The sequence below is a fragment of the Columba livia genome, chromosome Z (assembly GCF_036013475.1).
Source record: "Columba livia isolate bColLiv1 breed racing homer chromosome Z, bColLiv1.pat.W.v2, whole genome shotgun sequence".
Taxonomy (NCBI): Eukaryota; Metazoa; Chordata; class Aves; order Columbiformes; family Columbidae; genus Columba; species Columba livia.
In genome coordinates this window covers 23,374,421-23,396,171 of record NC_088642.1, presented here as the reverse complement: position 1 = coordinate 23,396,171, position 21,751 = coordinate 23,374,421, and the positions used below count along the sequence as shown (strand labels likewise).

The following is a 21,751-nucleotide window of genomic DNA, read 5'->3' as shown; positions in this document are numbered from 1 at the left end:
CCCAGTGAGGTTGTGGAGTCTCCTTCTCTGGAGACATTCAAAACCCACCTGGACATGTTCCTGTGCGACCTCACCTGGGCGTTCCTGCTCCAGCAGGGGGATTGGACTAGATGATCTTTTGAGGTCCCTTCCAATCCCAAACATACTGTGATGCTGTGATACTGTGAAATCTGAGGGCAGTGCTAAACGAAATCTGCAGTGCATCTCTGCAGCTATTTGGCATATGAACTCTCAGCAGGCTGGTTGATGCTTTCATAGCATACCTCTGTGCTTCTAAGCTGTCCCTCTGCAAGCACAGGTGCTCATCTCCTTGTGTGAACTGATCAACCGCAGAACTCAGTCATTCAAGCTACCCCACCACTTCTAAGTCACACTGTTTGTTTCCTAGGCTGCATCCTTACAACTCCTAATTCTGAATTCTTTAAGTTATCCTGTCTCTAAGTTAATACAACTCATGTTCTCTAGGTTAAGAAAAATTACATACTCTGCATTATCTTGACCCTTTAAAATGACAGTGAATGGATACCTGTTAATCAAACAGGTAACATACAGTAACATTGTTCATAATGACTAATGATGACTGATACGTTATGGCAGCATGAATCTGTGTGTGTGTGTGTGTATGTGCACACATGCAGGCGGTCTTAACACATAAAGACTGTAAATATAATTATTTTTTAAATAATTTATTCCTTATGAAGAAAGCAGAATGAGGATCTTCCATAAACAAATGTATTTGTAGTTGCTAACATAGCAACAGGTTTCTGCATTTAGCCCTCTAGATCATTACGGAATTATTAAGTTACACACAGTCACGAAACGTGAAATTTTCCTCCAAACACTCATAAATCTTTTGTGCCTTCTCTATTTTAAAGGGCAAAGTACACATTCCGTATTAAAACTAGGATAAACCACAGAATTATCCTAGCATAGCTTTTGGTGGATTTTCCCCTTCTCAAATGGAATGTTTCTGACATAGCTTTGTTGAGCATCACACATATATCAGGTTGAGAGCAGTTACAGCTCAATGTGCATCATGTAGAAAAAATTGTAACACTATTGCATTTCCCTGGAGAGAGGAAAAAGACACAACCACCACCACAAAAAACCAACCAACCAACCAAAAAATCACCATAAACACACAAAGAAACACCAAAAAAAACCAACACCCAAATAAACAAACAAGAACCCCAAACACCCACCAAAAATCCCTCCACCGCCCCCCACGCCCCCCAAAAAAACCCAAACACAACAACAACCCAGAACAAAAAAGATACATGAATAGGCAAGAAAAACAAGGTAAATTTCTGAACATTCATCCATTAATTAAAAAACACTTTAAAGGTGGAAGACTAGGACTACCCCAAAAGACAACAATCCGGCAAATGCAATTCCAGTTCTAAAACATTGTTTCCTGTTTCATAAAAATATTTGCAACTCTGTAGAAAATTCCAAGCGAAGTACACTTCACATCTGTAAATGGCCAGAACTATTTGAGTAACTGGCAGGTATTCGGTATCTGATAAATGTCATGAAGTTCTACTTATTGTGTTCATGACATCAAAGCTATGTCCAGCTCAAGCTAACACCTTCACTGCAATAGAAAGCAAAACATGCTGGAAGTCTTTTGTGGTTGGTTAAAAAATAAGATCACATACAAGAAACAACCAATTCATTCATGGTAGTTTGTTTGCTCCTAATAGTTCTGGTCTAGGTTGGCAATTCTCTTGCAAGTGTTAGTTCTTCTCCAGGCATTGTTTCTGGAAAAACACAGGGGAATTTGTGCTCTTGAAAGAGACACTGTCTTTCTGTCTGCCTACTCCTGCACAATGTACAGTATATTTTCTTTAGTTGGGAACCACCACTGTCAAGATCCCCACTGAATATATTTACTAAATGTGTGATGCATGCCACAGGGCTGTGCTGACAAAATAACCTAGTGTTAGGTATATTTACAGAAGATATTAGATTATCAGATATATTTAGAAAAGTTTACACTCTAATGGCCCCAGCTTGAAAGAAAGAGAAAAACAAAACAAAACACGAAACCATCCAAATCGCCACCCAAAATCACTTATTGTTCAGGCTTTGTACTTCTAATGCAGGACTACAGTTGGAAGAATGTTATTTATTAGAGTACGTGCAGTGAAATATATGCAGGTTTGTCTTTTAAATCACTCTTTTGACAGTACCGAGTCAGAACAAGATTCTCACTTCATCTGAACTCCAAAACATCAAAGTCTCTATACAGCAAAACAACGCACAGTTCCATTACTGTGCATTTTTACAGTCTGCTTCTTCCAGGAGCCATTCAATTCCACTTGGCAATCCAGCTAATGTTGCAGCTACAGTGTCCTGCATCTGTAAAAACAGAAAAAAGCTGAAGTATTACACATAATAGGTTATGGATCTAACAGTATTTTACCACCACTCCATGTCTATCCTTAAAGTCAGAAATACTCATATCAGATCTAAAATTTTATCACTGGTTTAAAGGTCCTTTAGACAGAAAAGGTTTCTTAAGAGTAAGGTTCTAAAAGAAAATGCTATTCTTTATGGAATTAATTACAAGACCCATTAGGAAAGCCTTGCATTCTTGATATCAAGGTCAATTTTCTCTCAATCACTCCGTCAGCTATTCTGGAACATTATACTTACTTTACAGATGAAAATCTACTTGAAAAATCTCGTTGTTACTCTTAGAGCAAAACCACTGCCAGCATTAGAATTCTATGCATATTATTACTTCTCAGATTTTGTAACGTATTATAAAGTGCCTATTATAAATTGTATGTTTTTCAAAAAGCTTGTAAACATTTTCCTTATGAAAACAAAGGTACTACCTTAAATCAGGTTTTGTTTTTTTTCTGATTAAGTATTATCTTTTGCTACACAATGTCACCAAAAAAAAAAAAAAAATTATGTGTTACTGGGCCATACTGATATATACTGTGTTCAACAAACACAAAAGAACAGGTTCATGACCTCATGTGTTACGTAAAAAGCTGACTTGTCAAAAACTCAGTACATCACGTCAAGCCATTGACAATTAACAGTGTCCTGAAAAAAGCACAAAAATCTACCTTGAGGCCAAGGTCTCAGGTCACAACTCAGGAAAGTTAGATTTAAATTAACTGAAGCTTCCTTGCTCCGCTCCTCACATTCTGGCTTCATCTGAAGTTTCTTGTGTGTTCCTAGGAAAGTCACTTGGCTCCTCTATGTTCAGACAGACTAATGCTTCATATTAGAGGACGAGAGAAACTAAATTCTTCACTTAAGTGGAGAGCTCACATTCTATCACTGAAAGCTGCGAATTTGCTTAGGTGGGTACAGTTCAGGAACTACCATAACATTAAACTATATTTAAGTCACAGAGAAAAAGAAAATAAAGGTTTAAAAGCAAGTACCATCCAGGGCTGATGTAGCAGATTTAGTTGCAACTGATGTGCCATGTATACACATGGAATTCTTTTCACACCAACATGAGAGACACAAGACAAAACTAGCAGAGGTCTATTTGGGGGCCCAAGGCTTGGATCAGTCATTGCCAAAATGCGAGCCAGGTCCTCTTGACGGTCATGCTCTAGGAAACAATTTTTAATATATGAGTATTAAACATAAGCAAATTCCCAAAATAACTTTTTTAACATGTTTGTTTTAACTTTTCAAATATTTAATATTTCAGACATGAAAAAACACAGGGCTGGGAAGGGCATGGACAAATTATCTAGGTCTGCTTATCTCAAGGCTGGATCATGTCACATGTCACACTTAAATGTTGTTTAAAGTTCTCCATAGGTTCTACAGGCAGGCAATTCCAGCCCTTAACCTCAGGGTGTTTTCCACGTACCTTACAAAGACCAAAATTGCAACAAGCCATTATGAAGTACGGACACATTGTAGTCAGCAGCCCTTCCCTTCTGACCATACTTAACTCCTTAGGATAACCTCCTCACATTTTTTTTAACTCTTTCCTGAGCTAGCCTTTTCCCTTCATTCTAAGTTAATGAGTGTAAAGACAGTTACCATAACAAGGGTTTACATTATCTTCATTATAGAACTTTCCTGATTTGGGCTAATTGCATCTTTTACTGCAGTTTTCCTGAAGAAAGCTGTTTTCAGGTTATTACACCACCATTGACGTATTTCAGGCTTTTTCTTCAACCCACCCACCGGGTTTGTTTTGTTTAATGGTTTTTCTTAGTCCCAGATCATTTAACACATCTAGCTTAAGAGAGCAGCTACGTCAGTACCAGCCATAACTGAAAGAAGAGGCCATAACCCCTCACAGGGAAATGAGGGAGAGCGTCTATGACAGTGAACCACTTCAGAAATTGCACTAAAGAACCAGATTTTGAAAGAATCAGAACATGGATTTTGACTTATTCCATACTCTTTGCAATCTTTTACGACATTCTGATAATCCAAATAAATAAATAAAGAGAAACCCCTTACTTTTATGAGCTTCTGCATTAGCAACATAAATGAATCCATCAACTACTTCGCACACCTTTTTAACTTGGGGTATTACATTGTAATGCACGGCTTGCTGATTCCCTACTGTGCTGTTCTCCAGGTAGAACATTCTATTCACAGCAACAGCTTGCTCTGCCCTTGCTCTTCTCCTTTCCACACTGAAAGATGTTGAAATATTTCAGCAGTCACATTAATTGTGTAGAGAATGCAAACCCACAGTCTAAGCATCACGGGAAAGCGACAGAAAATTGGCCTAAGCCAACAAAAGTGTTTAGTTTCTCCCCTTACCCTCCCATTTTTTCTAGTGTACAAACACAGATGGTTAGCAATCTGCATGATGCATTTTAAAACACATCCCAGGAGGGAATCAATCAAGGTATCAAGAGAGACAGAAGCAACTGTTAGGCATTTGTCATACACATTTGTTATGTATAAGGTTTGGAAAAGGAGGTTTATTTCCATGTGAAAATTTAGCAGCTGGAGAAAGAAAGAAAAAGCTTCAGTTTATAAGGGATATCCATGAAAGCGAATTCACATATAATAAGTCACAAGACAAAAACACGAGGAAAAGTGTGAAATAACTGAGAAACTGTTTTTTTTTTTTTTTTTGTGAAGAACAATTCTTACCTGGTGGTTGAATACAATGTCAGGATATTAAATTTTTGATTGTTATTAAACTGAAAACTGATTCCTGATCCAATTCCTACAGGGAAAAAATGAACATATGAGATTATGACTATTTGTTTACTGAATACAACTAACTTGTAGGCTGAAAATTCCAGTGGTGCTTTGACATGGATTTATCCAAGCCTAGGAGTTGCTGCTAGAGATAGCATATTTACTATTTTATGAATAAATTTTATACATGCTTTAATTGATCAGACCATTAATTTAATTAAAATCAATTTAAGAGTATTAAAAGAAAACAAGGAGGCATTTCCATGTTTTTGATACTCAGATTTGAATCTAGAAACCTAAGTCAGAGAGGAGCTAGATTTGCACATATTAGCTGAAACTGACATAGCAAAGGCTTTAAGCTGCTTCTGACAAGCTGCATTGAAAAGGAACTAAGAGAGAAAAAAGATAGCAGTAAGAATTCATATTCACACTTTCTATAAATACAATTAAATTATTCCAGTTCTGTAGCGCTCAGATAAACAACAGTTTAAAAGTAATAAATAAATAAATATTGTCTCTGGTTTGGACTGAAGTAAAACTACAGATGTTCAAAATTATGTTTTCAAACATTGGAAAAAAATCCTTCACCTGCTCCTACAATGGAGTTTACACCATTTCACACCAAAAGACTGAATCACATGAAGGACCAGTCTTGACCTTCCGTATAAAAACACAAGTGTGTTTTTCAGCCACTTACTGCAAGCAGTGTCTGAAGCAAGTTCTGTCTGCCTTTATGCATTAAAACAGCATGTGCGACACGGAATTTATGATCAAAATAGAAGTATGAGGAGCAAAATGATCCCTTTCACACTGTGCAAAATTTAATCATAAGTTTTATCCCAATTGTTCACTGCATTTATCCTCTGAATACATACAAAGAGAAAAAAGTTTGGTGTTTTTTACCATCATGTTATCCTGTTTCAAGGGGAGAAAAAACCACCCCTTTCCTCCATGTCTCGCCTAATCTATTTTTGTATCTCTTTATAAAACAAAACAAACAGAAAACTCAAAACCAGAATTACCGTGAATTTGTCTCTGGGGAAGGCCAGTTACTAGTAAAATCTCTGGGCATGTCATCATCTTTTGCACTAGAGAGTTGTCCAGCTCTTCCAAACCCGGTCCAAACATGGCAAAGCGAGGTTCTGCCTGAGTGACCAGCGATTGCAAAAAGGAAGTCACAGCCCCATAACGGGGACGGCTTGATTTCAAACTTCTTCTACCCTGAGGACAGCTTTTCTTATATCTGTGTAAAATAGACGCAACTAGAAATTAAACACAAAATACAAAAGAGGTATTAATCAAACAACATAAATCAAGTCCCACACTTCTCATGCTTTGTTACTGGTACAAGTCAAGCACAGATCAAAACCAATGAAGCTCCAAACTGATGGTTTCAAAGACCAGTACAAAGCAGGTGAAGACTTGGTCCTTTTGAAGTCCAAATACTGACATTTTGGACCTTCGTATATTTCCCCCTATGGATCTTCTAGTTCACTTTTAAAAACAAAATAAAGTTACAAATTCCCCAACATACAATGCATGTAAAATAACATCAAAGCTCAGGGGTCTTATAAAATGCCATATAAAACTGAGACTTCTGAGTGCATTTCAAACCTTAATTAGACCACTTATGTGTTTATTAACTAGGAAACAGGTAACTCCCCCTGAAAGTGACCATTTCCCCTGTAGGCATAGAGAATGCATGTTGCAAAAGGAGACAGGTGTTGTCTGTAAGCTTAGATACTCATGTGATGCAAAGGCTAGGAAGCACGAAAAGACTTTGGTAATCACAGGAAAGAAGTAAGAGTCACGGAAGTGACAGACATCCTAGGGAGGCAGCTTTAGCCTCTGCTTCTGTGGCCATGACAGCCCGCTGCTGGACAAACACTTCAAGGAAACAAACCGAGATGCTTCATTTGAGGTCAACAAAACCATTGAGTGCTCACAGACATGACAGAAATCAGTGACAGGTGGCTAAGATAGGTGACGCTCTGAAGTACTCAGACGTAAAGAAATTTATATCCAATGTTCAAAATCAGTAGATAATTTGCACTTCAAATTCTGCGTGTCTTTCCCATTTATAAAGTGGGGATGAAGTGCACAGAGACTGCAGGTTAGTGCACTTATCATGAAGCGAGTTCCATGAAATCACCTTAGGAAAAATTACCTGCAATTTAAAGAACAGAACAAAACAAAACAAAACAAAACAAACAAAAAAACCCTGGAAATCCAGGGAATTGCAGGAAGTCTAAAAGAAGACACACAGAATAATCTTCCCGTCTGAAGAGCTCTTCTTAGTCATCCAAACACATTATATGTGTTGCTATGCTTTTCAACTATCCCAGCTAAAACCAGTTTTTATGTTATGGCCTTCGACCATCAGAGCCAAAGCAATACCACTCGTTACCCTGTGCACATTCAAAAAAAATAATATTTTTTTTCCCACATCTTCCAGGTAAAACATTAAAAAACCACAAAGATTCATCCAATTTTCTGTAGTTCGAAGACTTATTACTTTTATTAAAATAAGAAATCATTTGTCATTGTACTGAGAGTGACAAACACAGTGTGCACAGCTTCTGAGACAACTGCATTTCTGTTGCACAGGACACATATTTTACAAAAAGCTTTACTTTTTTTTACAATGTTAGCTTTGATTTTTTTACATTTTATATTCTTATTAAATTCCAAACAGAAAGAGCTGACCAAACTGTCCAACAACAGGAAACTGTATTTCTGAAATGAACAATGAGTTTGAGACACATAAAATTTAAGCAGCATCTCACAGCACGGCTTTACTGCTGTAAATATGAAACACGCCTGTGGGATGAATATCACTGTTGCAGAGACACTGGAAGTCATGTAAGAGAATATGAAAATACTTACACTGCCATGTAATTGTGCAGTGCATTATCGCTGACCTCTGAAAAGGCTTTATTAAAAATCTCCACATCTGGGAGTGATTTCCAATCAACAGATGTCCAAAAAGGGAGATCCCTCAGGAGAAAATACCTCCACAACAACGGATCTTGCACAGCTGCCCTCCAGTAACAACTCGTGCTTCCCAAACGGCACACATCTTGGGCTGAGAGGAAGGACATGATATTCAGCTGCACATCGATCTGAAAAGCGTTGAAAGCCGAGGTTTAACCACACAGGAATTGAGCGGTGAAGATGTAAGAGGTGGGGATAGTGTGTTTAACCCCCTCCTTCCAGCCCAGACCAGGTCCCCACTCACCGGCAGCGCCTGCAGGGGGTCCAGCTCCTCAGCGGCACCCGGGAGCGCTGGACGCGGGGGACCCGCGAACGCGGCGGTACCGCCGCGTTCGCGGGTCCCCCGCGTCCAGCGCTCCCGGAGGACACGCAGACCACCCCGCACGGCAGCTTCCAAACCGCCCCGCTCCTCCGCTCCGCTGGTCGCCATGTCACCGAGCTCCGCCACCGCCCCCTCGGAACTAGTGCGCAGGAGCGGGGCTGAGGCACAGGCAGCTCTGCCACCGTGGAAGGCAGGCAGTCATCCTTCTGTCCCGGTTTATTACGCAATGTTTTTTCTCCTAGAAATACTTGTTCAAACTTTGGACCTGTACTGCAGTTTTTTAATGCAACAAATGTATAGATTTTGATAGAACGAACGGTCAAACACAGAAGCAGAGATCACGTCCCTTAGCGTGCTCTTCAGACACAAGGCTTCTTCCAGCACAGCCAAAGCAGCACATTTCAGTTCTGAGATTTCATGAAGTAACACAACATGTGTTTTGCAGTTGCTGTGTTCCACCCTTGGTCTTTTAAAGGTCCCTCACATACAGCCACATATTTTGTTAACATGTTTTTGCCTGTTTCTCGGAAATCCAGCGGCACGCTCTGTGATCTGCAGGCCAGGTCACTGTTAGAGACAGGATCTGTCGTCTCAAGGCTTTCCTGTTTCCCATTCCCACAGTGTCGCAGTCCCCAGTAGCACATTTCTCCACTGTACATCATCGCCAGTAAGTGAGTGTCACTAAATATACCTACAAAAATAATTCAGATCAAGAACTTTATTGTTCTAAGCAACTACACAGCCTGTTAACTTATTTTTTTTTTAAGTAACTCTGGGAAAAATTCAGAAAGGCAATATAAGCCTATTAAAGAGGCACACACAAAAAAATATAACCACGAGATGACCGACAGTGCCAAGATGAGAAGCTGGATCAAGGCCTTGATAATTCCTTTATTCACTTGGCCCCTTCACAATGCTAAAATCTTTACGATTGCCACATAACTTTATTCTGATAATTGTGTTCACCTATGTATCTTAAGAGAATTTCAGTATTTCTTTACAACCCATTAAGTGCAGGCACTATTATGCATATTTATTTTAGAATACTTCTGTGCCTCCCACAGTTTAAGTTTGCTATTTGAGCATCATCTTAACTCAGGTTAACCAGCAGCAAGTTTAGTACTTGAATAAAAAGCCACGTAAGTGTCTATAGTCACTGAAAAAAATATAATCCTCCTAAATAAATCTACAAACCAGCTGCTGAACTTGGCTTTGCATCGGGAAGCTGAACTGGATCAATCCTGCTTTCGGATGAAACTAAGCAAGAATGTGCTCCATCCCTCTGTTGCCAGAGCAGAAGTAGTTTTGAGTGTGTACAACGTGGACATCACGACCTCAGCACCAGCTGTTTTACCTTACAGATCCCCTCCTGCTGCATCACGCTGATGCGGTCTCAGATCCCCATAAATACACTAGAGTACTGCAACTTAAATAAAGCTACATAAACTGGAGACGGAGAGAAAAGTTTCCCAACTCCAACCAATGCTGCATGTACTTTCTACCTATGTGAAGTCAGTAACTGTGCTCGTACCCATGTTCTCCTAGATCTAAACAGAAAGACCAAAATGGGAACACCTAGCACTCTCTGCAGTCACATTTGTGCTTTCAATATTTGTCATCTGATAACTGGATGATTGTAATAGACACACGCTATACAGAGAACACTACTTGCCTCACTTCCCTCTAGTGCACTCAAAAACACAGAGAAAATGAGCACTGCTACGTCCTAAATTCCGTCAGTCAAAAAGAAGGAGCAGGGGAGAGAGCAATGCTGCCTGCTTATTTGTCTTTTTCTTTTTTCTACAAAGTGACAGATCTTGAATACAGATGAAGTCAAACAACAAATATACACAATAAAACATTTCATAAAGTGGAACAGTTAAGAAGAGGAGGTTGTAGGGTTTGGGGAACTTGGGGGGTTTTGTTTGTTTTGGGGTTTTTTACCTTCACTGAGTAATCTAGCTGTGTCTTTATCTTGAAGTGAGACATCTTCATTTAGCTGAAGAGGGCATCTAAAGCTTAGCATCTTCATCAAGTAATGAACTCCATCATTAAGACACTGAGTACAGTTAAAAAATGAGGAAAAGAATACCTTTTAGATAAGTTCTGATTAATTGACAGACAGAAATATGCCAAACCACTTTCCAAACCCCTATTTAAAAGACAAAAGAAAGGCAGCTATATTTTAAAAGAGAAGAGTCAAACTTTAAAACTGTATTCACATGCTCATATTACTTCTTAAACCTCCTTTACCTGTTTAAATACGGCAATGTTTTCTCGTAGCCATCTACTCCTTTCTCTTGCTGTATGGCAATACATGTAAAGCAAGGCTCCTTTTCTCCAGTAAAGACATTCTAGTAACTCTGCACCGAGGATGTTGATGGGCTGAAATGAAATCCAACAAACCGAGCTAACCCAAAAGTAAATAACCTGAACTACTCACATACGCAGGCAGCAATGGTCACAGACACAAGCCTAATAATTTGGACTTAAGCTGCTAAAAGCATGTGGAATCACGAAATGTTAGCATGACAAATTCTGAGCACGCCACAAGTCACTTGAAAAAATATTTTCAGGAATCACTATTTAAGTACAAATGAGACTTGAAAATTTTTCAAAATATCTTAAATTCTGCCCATCAAAAATACAAATACTACTAACCTGTTTCAAATTTTCTATTTTTAAATAATGAAATAATTAATTATCTGGCTGAATAATGTCAGTACTCACTTTTTCGTTTATGTTGCATTCCCTCACTAGATCTTCTGGTTCTGAAAGAATACAAATAAGTTCTTTAACTTTTTGCAAGGAAGATTCTTCTGGAAAATCTTCATTCACAAGCTGGTTTTCCTCAAAATATGTAATGTCTAGGACAGCCTATGAAAACAAGAAGACACACAATGTAAAAATGCTACGAGCAAAAAATCAAATGGTGGTGTGCAGTAACAAACTTGTTATAGTTTATAAAAAAACCCCACATAATTTTAAGGTGCAAAAGCTGCAAGTTAAAAGTACTGTAAAGTGGGCAGCAGTGAATGTAAACTCAAAACCCTTTCTGTCCTTACAGTACCAGCACAATTATTATCAGCTCTAGATAATGTTCAAATCCAGAAAGAAGTGGCCCTGAACTTCATGGATGTTCACTGCACACACCACAAAACAGAGATCCCTTCCTGCTATACCCTCTTTCCTACACCCAGACCCTACACAGCATATTTTTTTGAAAGGGAGTTCTTAATACTTTAAATATACTACCTGCGCATAAAACTGCCAAAGCGTGGAAGGATGTTCTTTCCCTTCGTTACAAAGGTCCTTCAGTTTGTCCAGAGTAGCAGAGCCCTTCGCTAAGAAGGTATCTGAAGGAAGAACACAACCCTTCCTTAGCACTCAGAAGCTCTCAGCAAGAGCCTTGCTGACTCACCCTTTTCACTTCATGCCGTTTTATCCACCCTGGCACTATCTACAACAGCAACTGAATAACACAGCATTTAAGCTGGCCCTGTCAGAATACACCTTCCATGACTATATTAAGGGCATCTACAGTTACAGTCTGACATTCCAAAAGCGATTACACGCACTTAATTTCCATCACGTCGTACACCAAGCCCACAACCTGCAAACGCGCAGGGACCACAGGCTGCAAACGCGCAGGCTTCAGCTACCCCGTGTCCCAGGTCTCCAGCCGGAGCCTCCAGCCGAGGCCGCACGGCGCTGCGCGGAGCGGGCCCTTTGCGGGGGACTCCCCGGCAGCTGCCCCGGAGCCGGGCGGCCGCGTCCCCGGGCCCGCTCCCGCGGCGCTGCGGGACCCGGCACGGCGTCCGCAGGGGGTGGAGCGGCCCGCAGGCAAGGCCCAGCCCCGTCCCCTCGCTCCCGCGGCCCCTCACCGTCGCCTCCCGCTCCCCGGGGCACCGCCAGTCGCCGGCCCAGGGCCACCAGCCGCGGCCGCAGCGCTGACACCGCCTGCCGCGCCTCGGCACCCCCGGCCTCGGCACCGCCCGCCGCCGCCATCCCCGCGCCGCCCGTCACCGCGCCCCGCGACCAGGCGGCGGCTCCGGGCGGCCGTCAGGGCCGCGTAGCCCACGCGCTGGGCCAGGGCGGGGTGCGCAGGCGCAGCCGCTCCGGGGCCGCTGAGGGGCCGCGCGTCCCGCCGGGGCGGGCCTGCGGCTGGCGGCGGGCAGGGCTGTGGCGGAGCGGAGCGGGGCGAGGCGTTGTGCGGCGCCGCGGCTCCGTGCCCTCGGTTGCCGGCTCGGCTTGGCAGAGGTGGCGGAGCTTGATGGCCCCGCCCGGTTCTCCTCAGGCCTCCCCAGCGCCGCCTCGGGCTGAGCGGCCTGCCGGCGCCACGAGCGGCAGCCGAGCCTGCTGGGCGAGGCCTGAAGGCGGGGACTACAGAGTTAGTTTTGTGTGGGCTGCAGAGCTGCTTTATAACAGACGTTTGTGGTTTCTGCAGATCTGTGCCGGGCCCCCCGGGGAGAGTCCTTGTCCTAGTGTTGCCCCCTTCAAGTGATGCTCTCCAGCCTGTGAAAACCTCTCAGCGCTGTGAAATCACTCTTGCACATAAGCATGTTGAAGCAAATGGTGAAAGGCAGTGAGATTTTTTAACACCAAACCCATATTTCTGTATCAATAAATATATCTTTATTGGTGCTTTAGTGTTGGATTACTTAACTCACAGATACACAACTGTAGAAATACAGTTCAGTGGTCTGGAACCACATATGTTTGGTTAGAGGAATGAGATTTTTGCTCCAATCATTTGTCTAAATGGCACATTTCATGAACTTCAGAAGTGCTAAACAGCTTCCATGTTATGAGGGGAAAGCATTAAGTTTTCCTGTTTAACAAAATTCTGCTACTACTCCACAGTTAATCATCAAATATTTGAGGTTGTGTAGTTACAAAAATGCTGTATTTCACTATATTGCTTCTCTGGCTATCTCTTTTCTTGCCTGGAAAAAGCTTAGTGACCACTGGAGTAATGTGTCGAGCTCACACAACATTTTGCATTCTCTTAGCTTGAATATTTAAAAAGAATTGACTAAAGACATTTTTCTCTGTCCAGGTCATATAGTCTTAATTTTGTTAGTGCCTATGTCCTCCCAAAGTACTTAAAACCATGAAGTACAACTTGCTGGAGTACTTCAGGTAGTGAAAACTGCCTGCTTAGAGAGGTTTTGTGCTGTTATCTGAGTTGTATCTCATGAAAAGTTGCCAAACAGATCAAATACAATAAAAAAGTAATACCTACAAGGCAAAATTGTGTTTGCTTCCAGAAATGGTTTGTTTTCTAGAGGAAACTCATGATGTTTTGGTTGGATAATAAGTTGTCATTTATTCCTGCATAGTCCATAGACAGATACAATTATTCGTCTCAGGAACAGCTGTGTTAACAATACCTGTTAGGAAATACGGACTGCCTCAGCTTATTGAACTTTTGGGTATACTGCTTCTTATAGAACTTGCTTAGAAACTGCTTGTATAGAACTTGCTTAGCGTAAGTAAGTACGTTTGCTGCAAGTCTTAGGCCACAAGCTGTGAACTTTCTGCCTATTGAGGCAGAGAAGGACCCCAGAGTTGGTTCAAGCTAGAAGATAAAGGCCTTTTGATCACCAGCAGGAGCTGCATCCCTGGTCATAAGTAAAGGAATGGAATGACATGTTTAAAGAAGATGAGAAACAGCAGAATGTGAGAACTTACTGATCTTTTGGCTATTGCCATGGGCTTCTATTTCTTCCCAGCAGCAGGTGCAAAATAGAAGCTAATAGATAGCACCTAGATTGATGCCTGCAGAGATAAGAAGTGGTCTGCCTGATGGAAATGAAGGGATCCAATGAGGAATGGTGAGACCCCAGACTCTAGTTTTACAGCTGGGCCAAACTGATGTGTGAGGGATGGGTATCTTAGATTATAAGGGTGTAATTGCCCAGGGTTTTCTTTGCCTGGGGACCATTTTCTGGAGGCACCCATCTCAAGCTGTTTTCTGTGTTGTACCTTACAAATAAATTATTTATTTCAGAGGAGTTTCTGGAATTCGCGTCTCGAGACTCTAGGCAAAGAAACTTCCTTAACAATACCAAAAGTATTATGTTAGTTAACCATCTCATAACTGATAGTAGAGGGCGTGGTGCTTCATGTTTCAAGGAAAATACAACACCTTCTGTGTTTTCAATTTGGGCACTCAAAAATGGTTGTGCATTGATAAGTTCTCTTTGTCAGATCCTTTTCTTGCTGGGTCCTGCCCTTCTCTGTTTCAATATCCAGCTATGATTTTTGTTGCTTGCTTAGTTGCATTCTTCATAACTAGTCGAGTGGGGAAGTGGGTTAGCCCTCAATAGTGAAGGATGTCATCCAGCTTTCAAGATGTCCCATGTCAAAAAAACCAAACCAAAACAAATCCCCAAAATAGTTGTGTGCTGACTTATTTGATAAAGGAAGTGGTATCTTTTTTTTCCTCCCTGTGCTTCAGGCACTGCCACTTATTTTAGCTGTATCTGTTTTGACAGCTAGACGTATATACATTTGCTTTTTTTTTCTTTCCAGAAATTGTTATCCACTGTTTCTTTAAATATGCAGTGAAATCTGATTTTGTTCTTTCTCATGACTGGCTGAGATGTGTTTCTGTTAATAAAAAACTGATGAAGTAGAAACTCGTACAGATATTGAAAAATAGGGTGATGTCCACTTCTCTGAGGAAGAGAGAACCTGGAAGGTTTTTAGTGTTTTGTTTTTTTTTTTTTATTTATTTATTCCCCACCCCCATCTGGTTTTGCCATGAAATGTGGAATAGCCTGTTATCTGTGAGGGAGTGTAAGACACCTATTGTGAGTTTATTGTCTTGTGCCCTACATACTCCCTGCTGGGAGCCGGTTTGCAGGGAACGGGGGTGGCAGGAGTCCTGGGCAAACACCTGAGAGTCTGTGGAGCCCAGAAGAGTGGCTGATCCCTGGTGGGGTGGTGCCTCCACCCCAGTGGGCAAGTCCTTGTGTCCCCCAGCACTCTTCCTCTCTCCTGGCTGGAGTGTCCTCTGAGCAGCCTGTGCCCATCCCTTCCATAAGCTGCATTTCTTCCACCACTAAACCTCCAAGCTGCATTTTGTAGTTTGTGCCAGTATGGGGCTGGTCTTCTCTCCACAGCTTGCAAAGTGCTTTGGTCTGAAGACTGGTAAAAGACTGGGTGTCTGATTATTTGAGAGAACAGTGACCTCAATTTACCTTATGTTTTATTTTTGCTTAAAACCTGTTTAGATAAAATCCCTCCAGATATTTGGAAGAGAATGGCCTGGTTTAGCATTAGCTGCCTCTCACTGTTCTCACTGTTGCAAATCTTGAAATTCATATTGTCAGAGCTTCACACAAAAATAAAGTTGCCTCCAGTGTTTTTCTGAAAATGTTTAAGAATAAACACCTAGCATAAATTATGTTGACGTAAAAAACTATTTCACTGGAGAGAGTTACTATAGGGAATAGTTACAGTATGATAAAATGATCTCAGGTGAAGGGATTTGGTTGAGATTTGTGACTTTCAGTGCCTAGCACTTCCTGTTTGTAATGCTACTGTTGCTAATAGGGGAAGGTGTAAAGTGTTGGCTCTTTAGAGACAGGCTGTGTTCCTAAATTGGTGGAAGCACAACAGGAAAAGTGCCGTGGTGTGTAAACAGTTGTGGTTGATGGAAGAGGGAAAGCTATGATGATTTTGTCCTTTGGAGCCTAGAATATGACATTGACACAGCTATTCTCCTGTTATTTTGGATTTCTATATAAATATATCTGTGTGTATGTGCATGTAGGTATATATATTGTGTGAACGTAAAGTAGATTCTGTAGATTGCTACAGTAGATTCTGCTGTTTCTTTCCTTTCAAACCACATGTTCTTTCTGTCCTCCTGACGTCTGTGTATGTGTTTGCTGCCAGAGAACAGACTGGTTGTAACTATACACTTCAGAATTATTTTTGTCTTGTGGTATTCCGTCAGCACTTACTAACTCTGCTGATACATGTGGCTGTGAAACTGGGCTAGCCTGATGTCTCTGAATACCTGAAAACTTTGAACATGGTAGAACAACTAATGTCTTGGATATACACACTCTACCTCTCTTTAGAAGTTCTGTGACCTTTTTCATTTCTGAGAGTTAAACAAACGACGCTTAGATACAAGTGTGTTGTTCCTCTGTATGTTTATTATTATCCAAACTGGAAAATGTTGTTAGCTTTAATTAAAAATACAGAATTGTCTAGAGAAAGCAGCTTTGCACAGCAATAATTTATATACTTTTGTCATTATTAGCAGCCTCAAGAACTTTTAAGTTGTGCAGATTGTGGAAATTTTCTTGAACTGTGGCACCTAAGCGGGGTGATAATTAAATCATGTTAATTCTTGGAGAAAGTAGCCAAGAAAGTAATTAGGCACAGTTCAGGTGAACTGTATATGTTCATGAAGCACGGAGTATCTCGAGTGGGAAGAGACCCATGAGGATCATTGAGTCCAACTCCCTGCTCCCCACAGAACACCTGAAACTAAACCGTATGGCTAAGAGCATTGTTCAGGTGCTCCTTGAGCTCTGACAAGCTTGGTGCCGTGACCACTTCCCTGGGAGCCCATTGCCAGGACCGACCACGCTCTCAGTGAAGAACCTTTTCCAAATGTCCAACGTGAACTTCCCCTGATGCAGCTTCATCCCTTTTTCTCATGTCCTGTTGGTGGTCACCAGAGAGAGGAGATCAGCACCTCTCCCTGCTCTGCCCCCGTGAGGGAGCTGTAGATGACCATGGGGACACCCCTCAGCCTGCTGATTGCGGGATGTTTTGATCTCTAGAAAGTAATCTGGAACAAAGAGGCTTTCCTTTCTGCAAATTAGTTCTATGACCAGAGGTTACTAAGCCTTGTGATGAAGATAGCACATGATTACTTACTGGTTGCTTTGGTTATGAACTGACTCTTAATGGGAAAAAAAAAAAAAAAAAGGAAAAAAGGGATGTGTGAATTTGAGACTGGTTAGTAATGGAAAAATTGAATGGAAAGACAGTGGTGGAAAAACTATATTAGACCTGATCAAACAAGACTCAAAAGATATCACACATCATCCCTTATCTAGCAGATTCCTAACAGTTTTGAAGTCTGAGGCCAAAATTTTTCTTCAGAATAAACAGGGAAGATATAATGGATATTAATACAGAAGTACTTTGCTAATTTGAGATTGTAGCAGCATTCTTCAACTCCTGTAGAAGCTGGGAGAACTTATAATACTGTGTTTGGTACAGCATTTTAGAATAACACCAAATTACTATGATTTCAAGAATAAATTTATGCCGTTATTTGCAATCATAAATAATGTGTGTTCCTCATAATATTTATAGGAAATTTTAAAGCTGCTGTCTCTGAATTTAATACAATAATTATAACTGAGACAGATGTGAGTTGACTTAGGAAGGATGAGAGAGGCTTTTGCTGCTGTACGGTAGATTGCACAAAAGTATTTAGTCTCTGGTAAATTAGTTAAATTAGGGATATATTTGTAAAATGTTAGGTAGTAATAGTTCATTCTTGTTAGAAAAATTGAGAAGTGACTTCTCTGGTGTTTTTTTGTGTGCCTGTGTGGTTTTTGTTCTGTTTTGTTTTGTTTTTTTTTTTTCAAGAAAATGACATACTTTGGTAATTTACAAAAGCATAACTGTCTAAATTAGGGGCAAATTAAATTTTTTGGGGTGTTAGTGTGAATTTAGGATTTGATCAAAATTTGTGTGCATGTGGTGAGCATTATGCTGTTTTAGAAATGAGGCTTTGCTGTTGAAGTGTACCTCTAGTAACTAAGGAAAAATTTATAAAAATCAGTCCAAGATATTTGCACTTTTTACTTATTTATATGTATTAATGACGTTTAGTCATACTTGTCTCCCGTGGATTTAAGTAGTAAAAGTGAGCCCAAAATACCTCCATCCTGTTTCATTTTGCATCAGCTGATGAGCTTGAGCGAGTAAACAGAACTGAAGGCACGTGCCAGCTTCACAGTCTGTTTTGTTGCTCACCTGGTCAGAGCTGCCTCAGTGTTGTACTTATGTGTCAGACTTGAATCATAAACTGTATTAGTTGAGGATTAGGAGAAATGCTCTTTATATAAACAGTTGAGAGAAACTGAGTTTATTAGAATGTGTTATAGAATATTTGGTCCTTTGCATGTCTTTCATCACTATTCTTTGAAAGAAATATTTCTGTTCTCGAAAATAAGCAAAAAATATCTGTATTTATACATGCAAACTATTAAACAAGGATCTTTATTGTATGTGAACTTTGTGAGTTCTTTATATCTAATAATATCTGTAAGAAAGTTGGGCAATATTTTGGTATCACCTTTCAAATATCCCTTGGGAGATGCACTGTAGTGAATGAGGTACAAACTCTTTTTAAGGTGCAAACTCGGGCTTGCATTTATACTTGCTATGATGCTTGCTCAAGCATTTGCTGATTTGCTAAGTTAGTCATTACATAAGTGATATATTTTGTGTTCCTACCAAAGTTGCTGCCATAAAAGCATTTTTCGGTCCATCACAAGTTACCCACCTGTCCTTGGTGTATCTATCCTGTATCAATACCTCTGTTCTTGATGTATCATGTACCATACAGTCCTTGCTTCTTGTATTTCTCCACCAACGCTTGTTCTCGCGCTGTCAACTCTTCTAGTTTCTCACAGGCCCAATGTCAGCATACTGACACAGTGCACGTTCTCTGCCTTTTACTGTGTTGCTTTGCAGTTACTGGGGATGGGGTGTAAAACTGGAATTTACTCAGAATAATGCTAAGAAATTGGAAGATAGTTAGCAAAAATTTCCTCCATGTTCGTGGGGTTAAGCTCTTTGAAATTATTTCTGGGATTCAGTGTCATAGTGGATAATGTCATGATATTGGATAAGTATACATTCAGTAAGTCCTCTTAAAATAAGGCTATATATTCAGTCTGAAATACATACAAAGCATTTGATATTTATGCTTTTTGATGCTGAATGTGAAATCAGGGCATAAAGATGATCTGTAATGGAATTTTACCTTTGTGTCATATATTGTGAAATACATTTATTCTGGAGAGGCATGTGAGTGCCAGCTATAAGCAGACATTGTAGGTGTGTCATATTTTTGTTTGCTTAACCTTGCACGACTGTTCCTTGTTCTACCTGCTTTCTCCTCCGTGTATAGTTCAGGTGGTGTCCTGACAAAATATAAGCCAGCTGCTTTCTTAGCATGTGGTCACCTGCAAATGGGACAACATGGTACCTGATTTGCATTTAAATAGATTCTGAACATGCATGATGATTTAGAAATTTGATTTTTGGTTATATGGAAGTCTCATGCACTGAAGTCTGATGTTTGAACTGCTCTTCTAATGTCACCTCCCTAGCAGAAGGGAGCATTAGAAACTGACAAATAAGGACTGCTTCTTGCTGCCTGAGGGAGAGCTGAAGTAGTCGCTTTTTAAAAAAAACAAGTGCAAAATCTTCTGTAATGGAATGAAACAGTTTACTTGCAACAGGCAAGAAATCTGTGGTTTTGTATTATATAGTTAATGATGGAATGGCGTGTACTGTGGATTCCTTTCATACAGAAGAATGCTTGTGCCTGCCACATCTCATTTATGGGCTTCTGTACATGATGGTCTCTTGCTTACAGCAATCTTCACCCCAGTCTGTTACAGATTACTGTGTATGTAATTTAGGGTATTACTTCACAATCGACTTCTACCTAATGCAGAAGTAATGCCGTTTGATCAGCAAGTGACCAGACTCATGCCACTAACTGTACCTTCATATCTTCAACTGTATTAATCCTAAAGTCATGTGGTGGTTTTGTGTGTAAGGTCGGTTCACTTACCTGACTGAATGCTGCCAATTTTTCCACAGACCTAGTCTGCAGTTTGATCACCAAGCTGATCAGAGTGACTAAAACCATAACTTCCTTCTGAAACTGTAATGTGTAACTTACCTCCGAGAACCTTCATCTGGCTTTTAATGAAGTTTTTTGCCACCATAAGAGGTTTTACAGTGTTAATTCCCTTGGATCATAGCAAATTAAATTGACTAATTGCTGTGTTGTATTAATCTGTGTAGTACTTAGCATTAAAGCTTTTCTGGTTCTTCTAGGCTTCCCTTGAGGAAAAAAACAAAGCAAAAACCAAACAAAAAACAAACCAAAACAAACAAAACAACAAAAAAACCCCAAACAACAATGAAAACAAAACAAAACCCCACAAACCCCCCAAACAAAAACGCAACACACCAAACCCAGCCAAAACAAAACCAGAAAAAGGCAACAGCCTCCCTCCCCCCTCCCCCGAAACCAAAAACATTCCTGAAAGGATTAGGGGATGGATAAGAAGGAATGTGCACTTGAGAATGTTTTATATGAGATAGAGGTGCCATACCATAGTTTGACAAGCATTTATGTTGGAAGAGTACGAGTTTAAACAGCTGCCCTGTGCTCTTTCTCCTTCTTCCCACTCTTGCAAATTGTGTTGTGTAGTTGTGTCTTTAAGATGTACATAACTGGGAAGCTCATCTGTGTTAGAAGCCTCCCCATCCCTTTTCCTGTGCTGCAACTGAATGATCAACCATGCAAATGCATATACTGTCCTTGCTCAGGCAAGAAGTCTGTGTTTCTTGTACCTTAAACATGGTGTAGGATTTCAAATGTCTGCAGTGCTCTGGTTGGCTTGCTGGAAATCCGCTGCCTGGGAGTGTGGTTGCCAAGGGTACTGTCTTGAACCTATGTTCAACCATACACCCTGTCTTTCAAAGGTGTAAGAAAATTGTAAGCATATTGATTTTGAAGACCTATTTTGTCACAGGTAACCCTCTGTTACGGTGCACAGCTGTTGGAGTGGCAAACCACGGTGATGGTGATCGGGGTTTTATCCTGTGAGGTAAATGGGAAATCCCAAATTGTTGACAGATTTTCTGATTTCTGTTGCCAATAACTTGAAAGCTGAGTGAAAATCTGGAAATTTTTGCTTGAATTTATTAATATTTTAAATGCACCACAACCAAAAAGCATAATATTTATCGCTTGGATGAATAATCTCGAGTCACATGTAGTATACATTCTAAGGGTGCTTTAAAATTATACCGGAGTCCAAGGCCATTTTTGCCATTCCCATAGTAATTAGTTTCAACCAGTATTTCTGGTTACCATTGGCACTTAAAGATTTCAGTGCTCAACTTGCTGCAGAAGTAGCAGCTCATTGGGGCCTGCTGTCCTAAGTGAGCACAGGCGTCAGTACTGGAGGACAGTTATGGCACTGG

At 40.5% G+C, this 21,751-nt stretch overlaps 2 protein-coding genes across 3 annotated transcripts; both read right to left on the bottom strand.

Annotated features, from left to right (window-relative positions):
• Positions 1-670: 670 nt before the first annotated feature.
• FBXO4 (F-box protein 4) lies at positions 671-8,743 on the bottom strand. 2 transcript variants are annotated; one of them, XM_065047617.1, is made up of 8 exons: positions 8,518-8,743; positions 8,393-8,439; positions 8,041-8,276; positions 6,177-6,397; positions 5,104-5,179; positions 4,456-4,634; positions 3,408-3,583; positions 671-2,361 (listed from the first exon to the last, which is right to left on the bottom strand). In XM_065047617.1, the coding sequence occupies exons 1-8, from the start codon at positions 8,576-8,578 to the stop codon at positions 2,272-2,274; spliced, it is 1,086 nt and encodes a 361-aa protein (XP_064903689.1). In that variant the 5' UTR covers positions 8,579-8,743; the 3' UTR covers positions 671-2,271. The 2 variants fall into 2 exon arrangements, with proteins under 2 accessions (XP_064903689.1, XP_021151001.2); XM_021295326.2 differs by having other exon boundaries at positions 8,393-8,578.
• Positions 7,644-12,745, bottom strand: RIMOC1 (RAB7A interacting MON1-CCZ1 complex subunit 1). Its single transcript, XM_065047618.1, has 7 exons — positions 12,355-12,745; positions 11,726-11,826; positions 11,201-11,347; positions 10,724-10,855; positions 10,415-10,529; positions 8,518-9,161; positions 7,644-8,439 (listed from the first exon to the last, which is right to left on the bottom strand). The coding sequence occupies exons 1-6, from the start codon at positions 12,476-12,478 to the stop codon at positions 8,872-8,874; spliced, it is 909 nt and encodes a 302-aa protein (XP_064903690.1). The 5' UTR covers positions 12,479-12,745; the 3' UTR covers positions 7,644-8,439; positions 8,518-8,871.
• Positions 12,746-21,751: the final 9,006 nt, after the last annotated feature.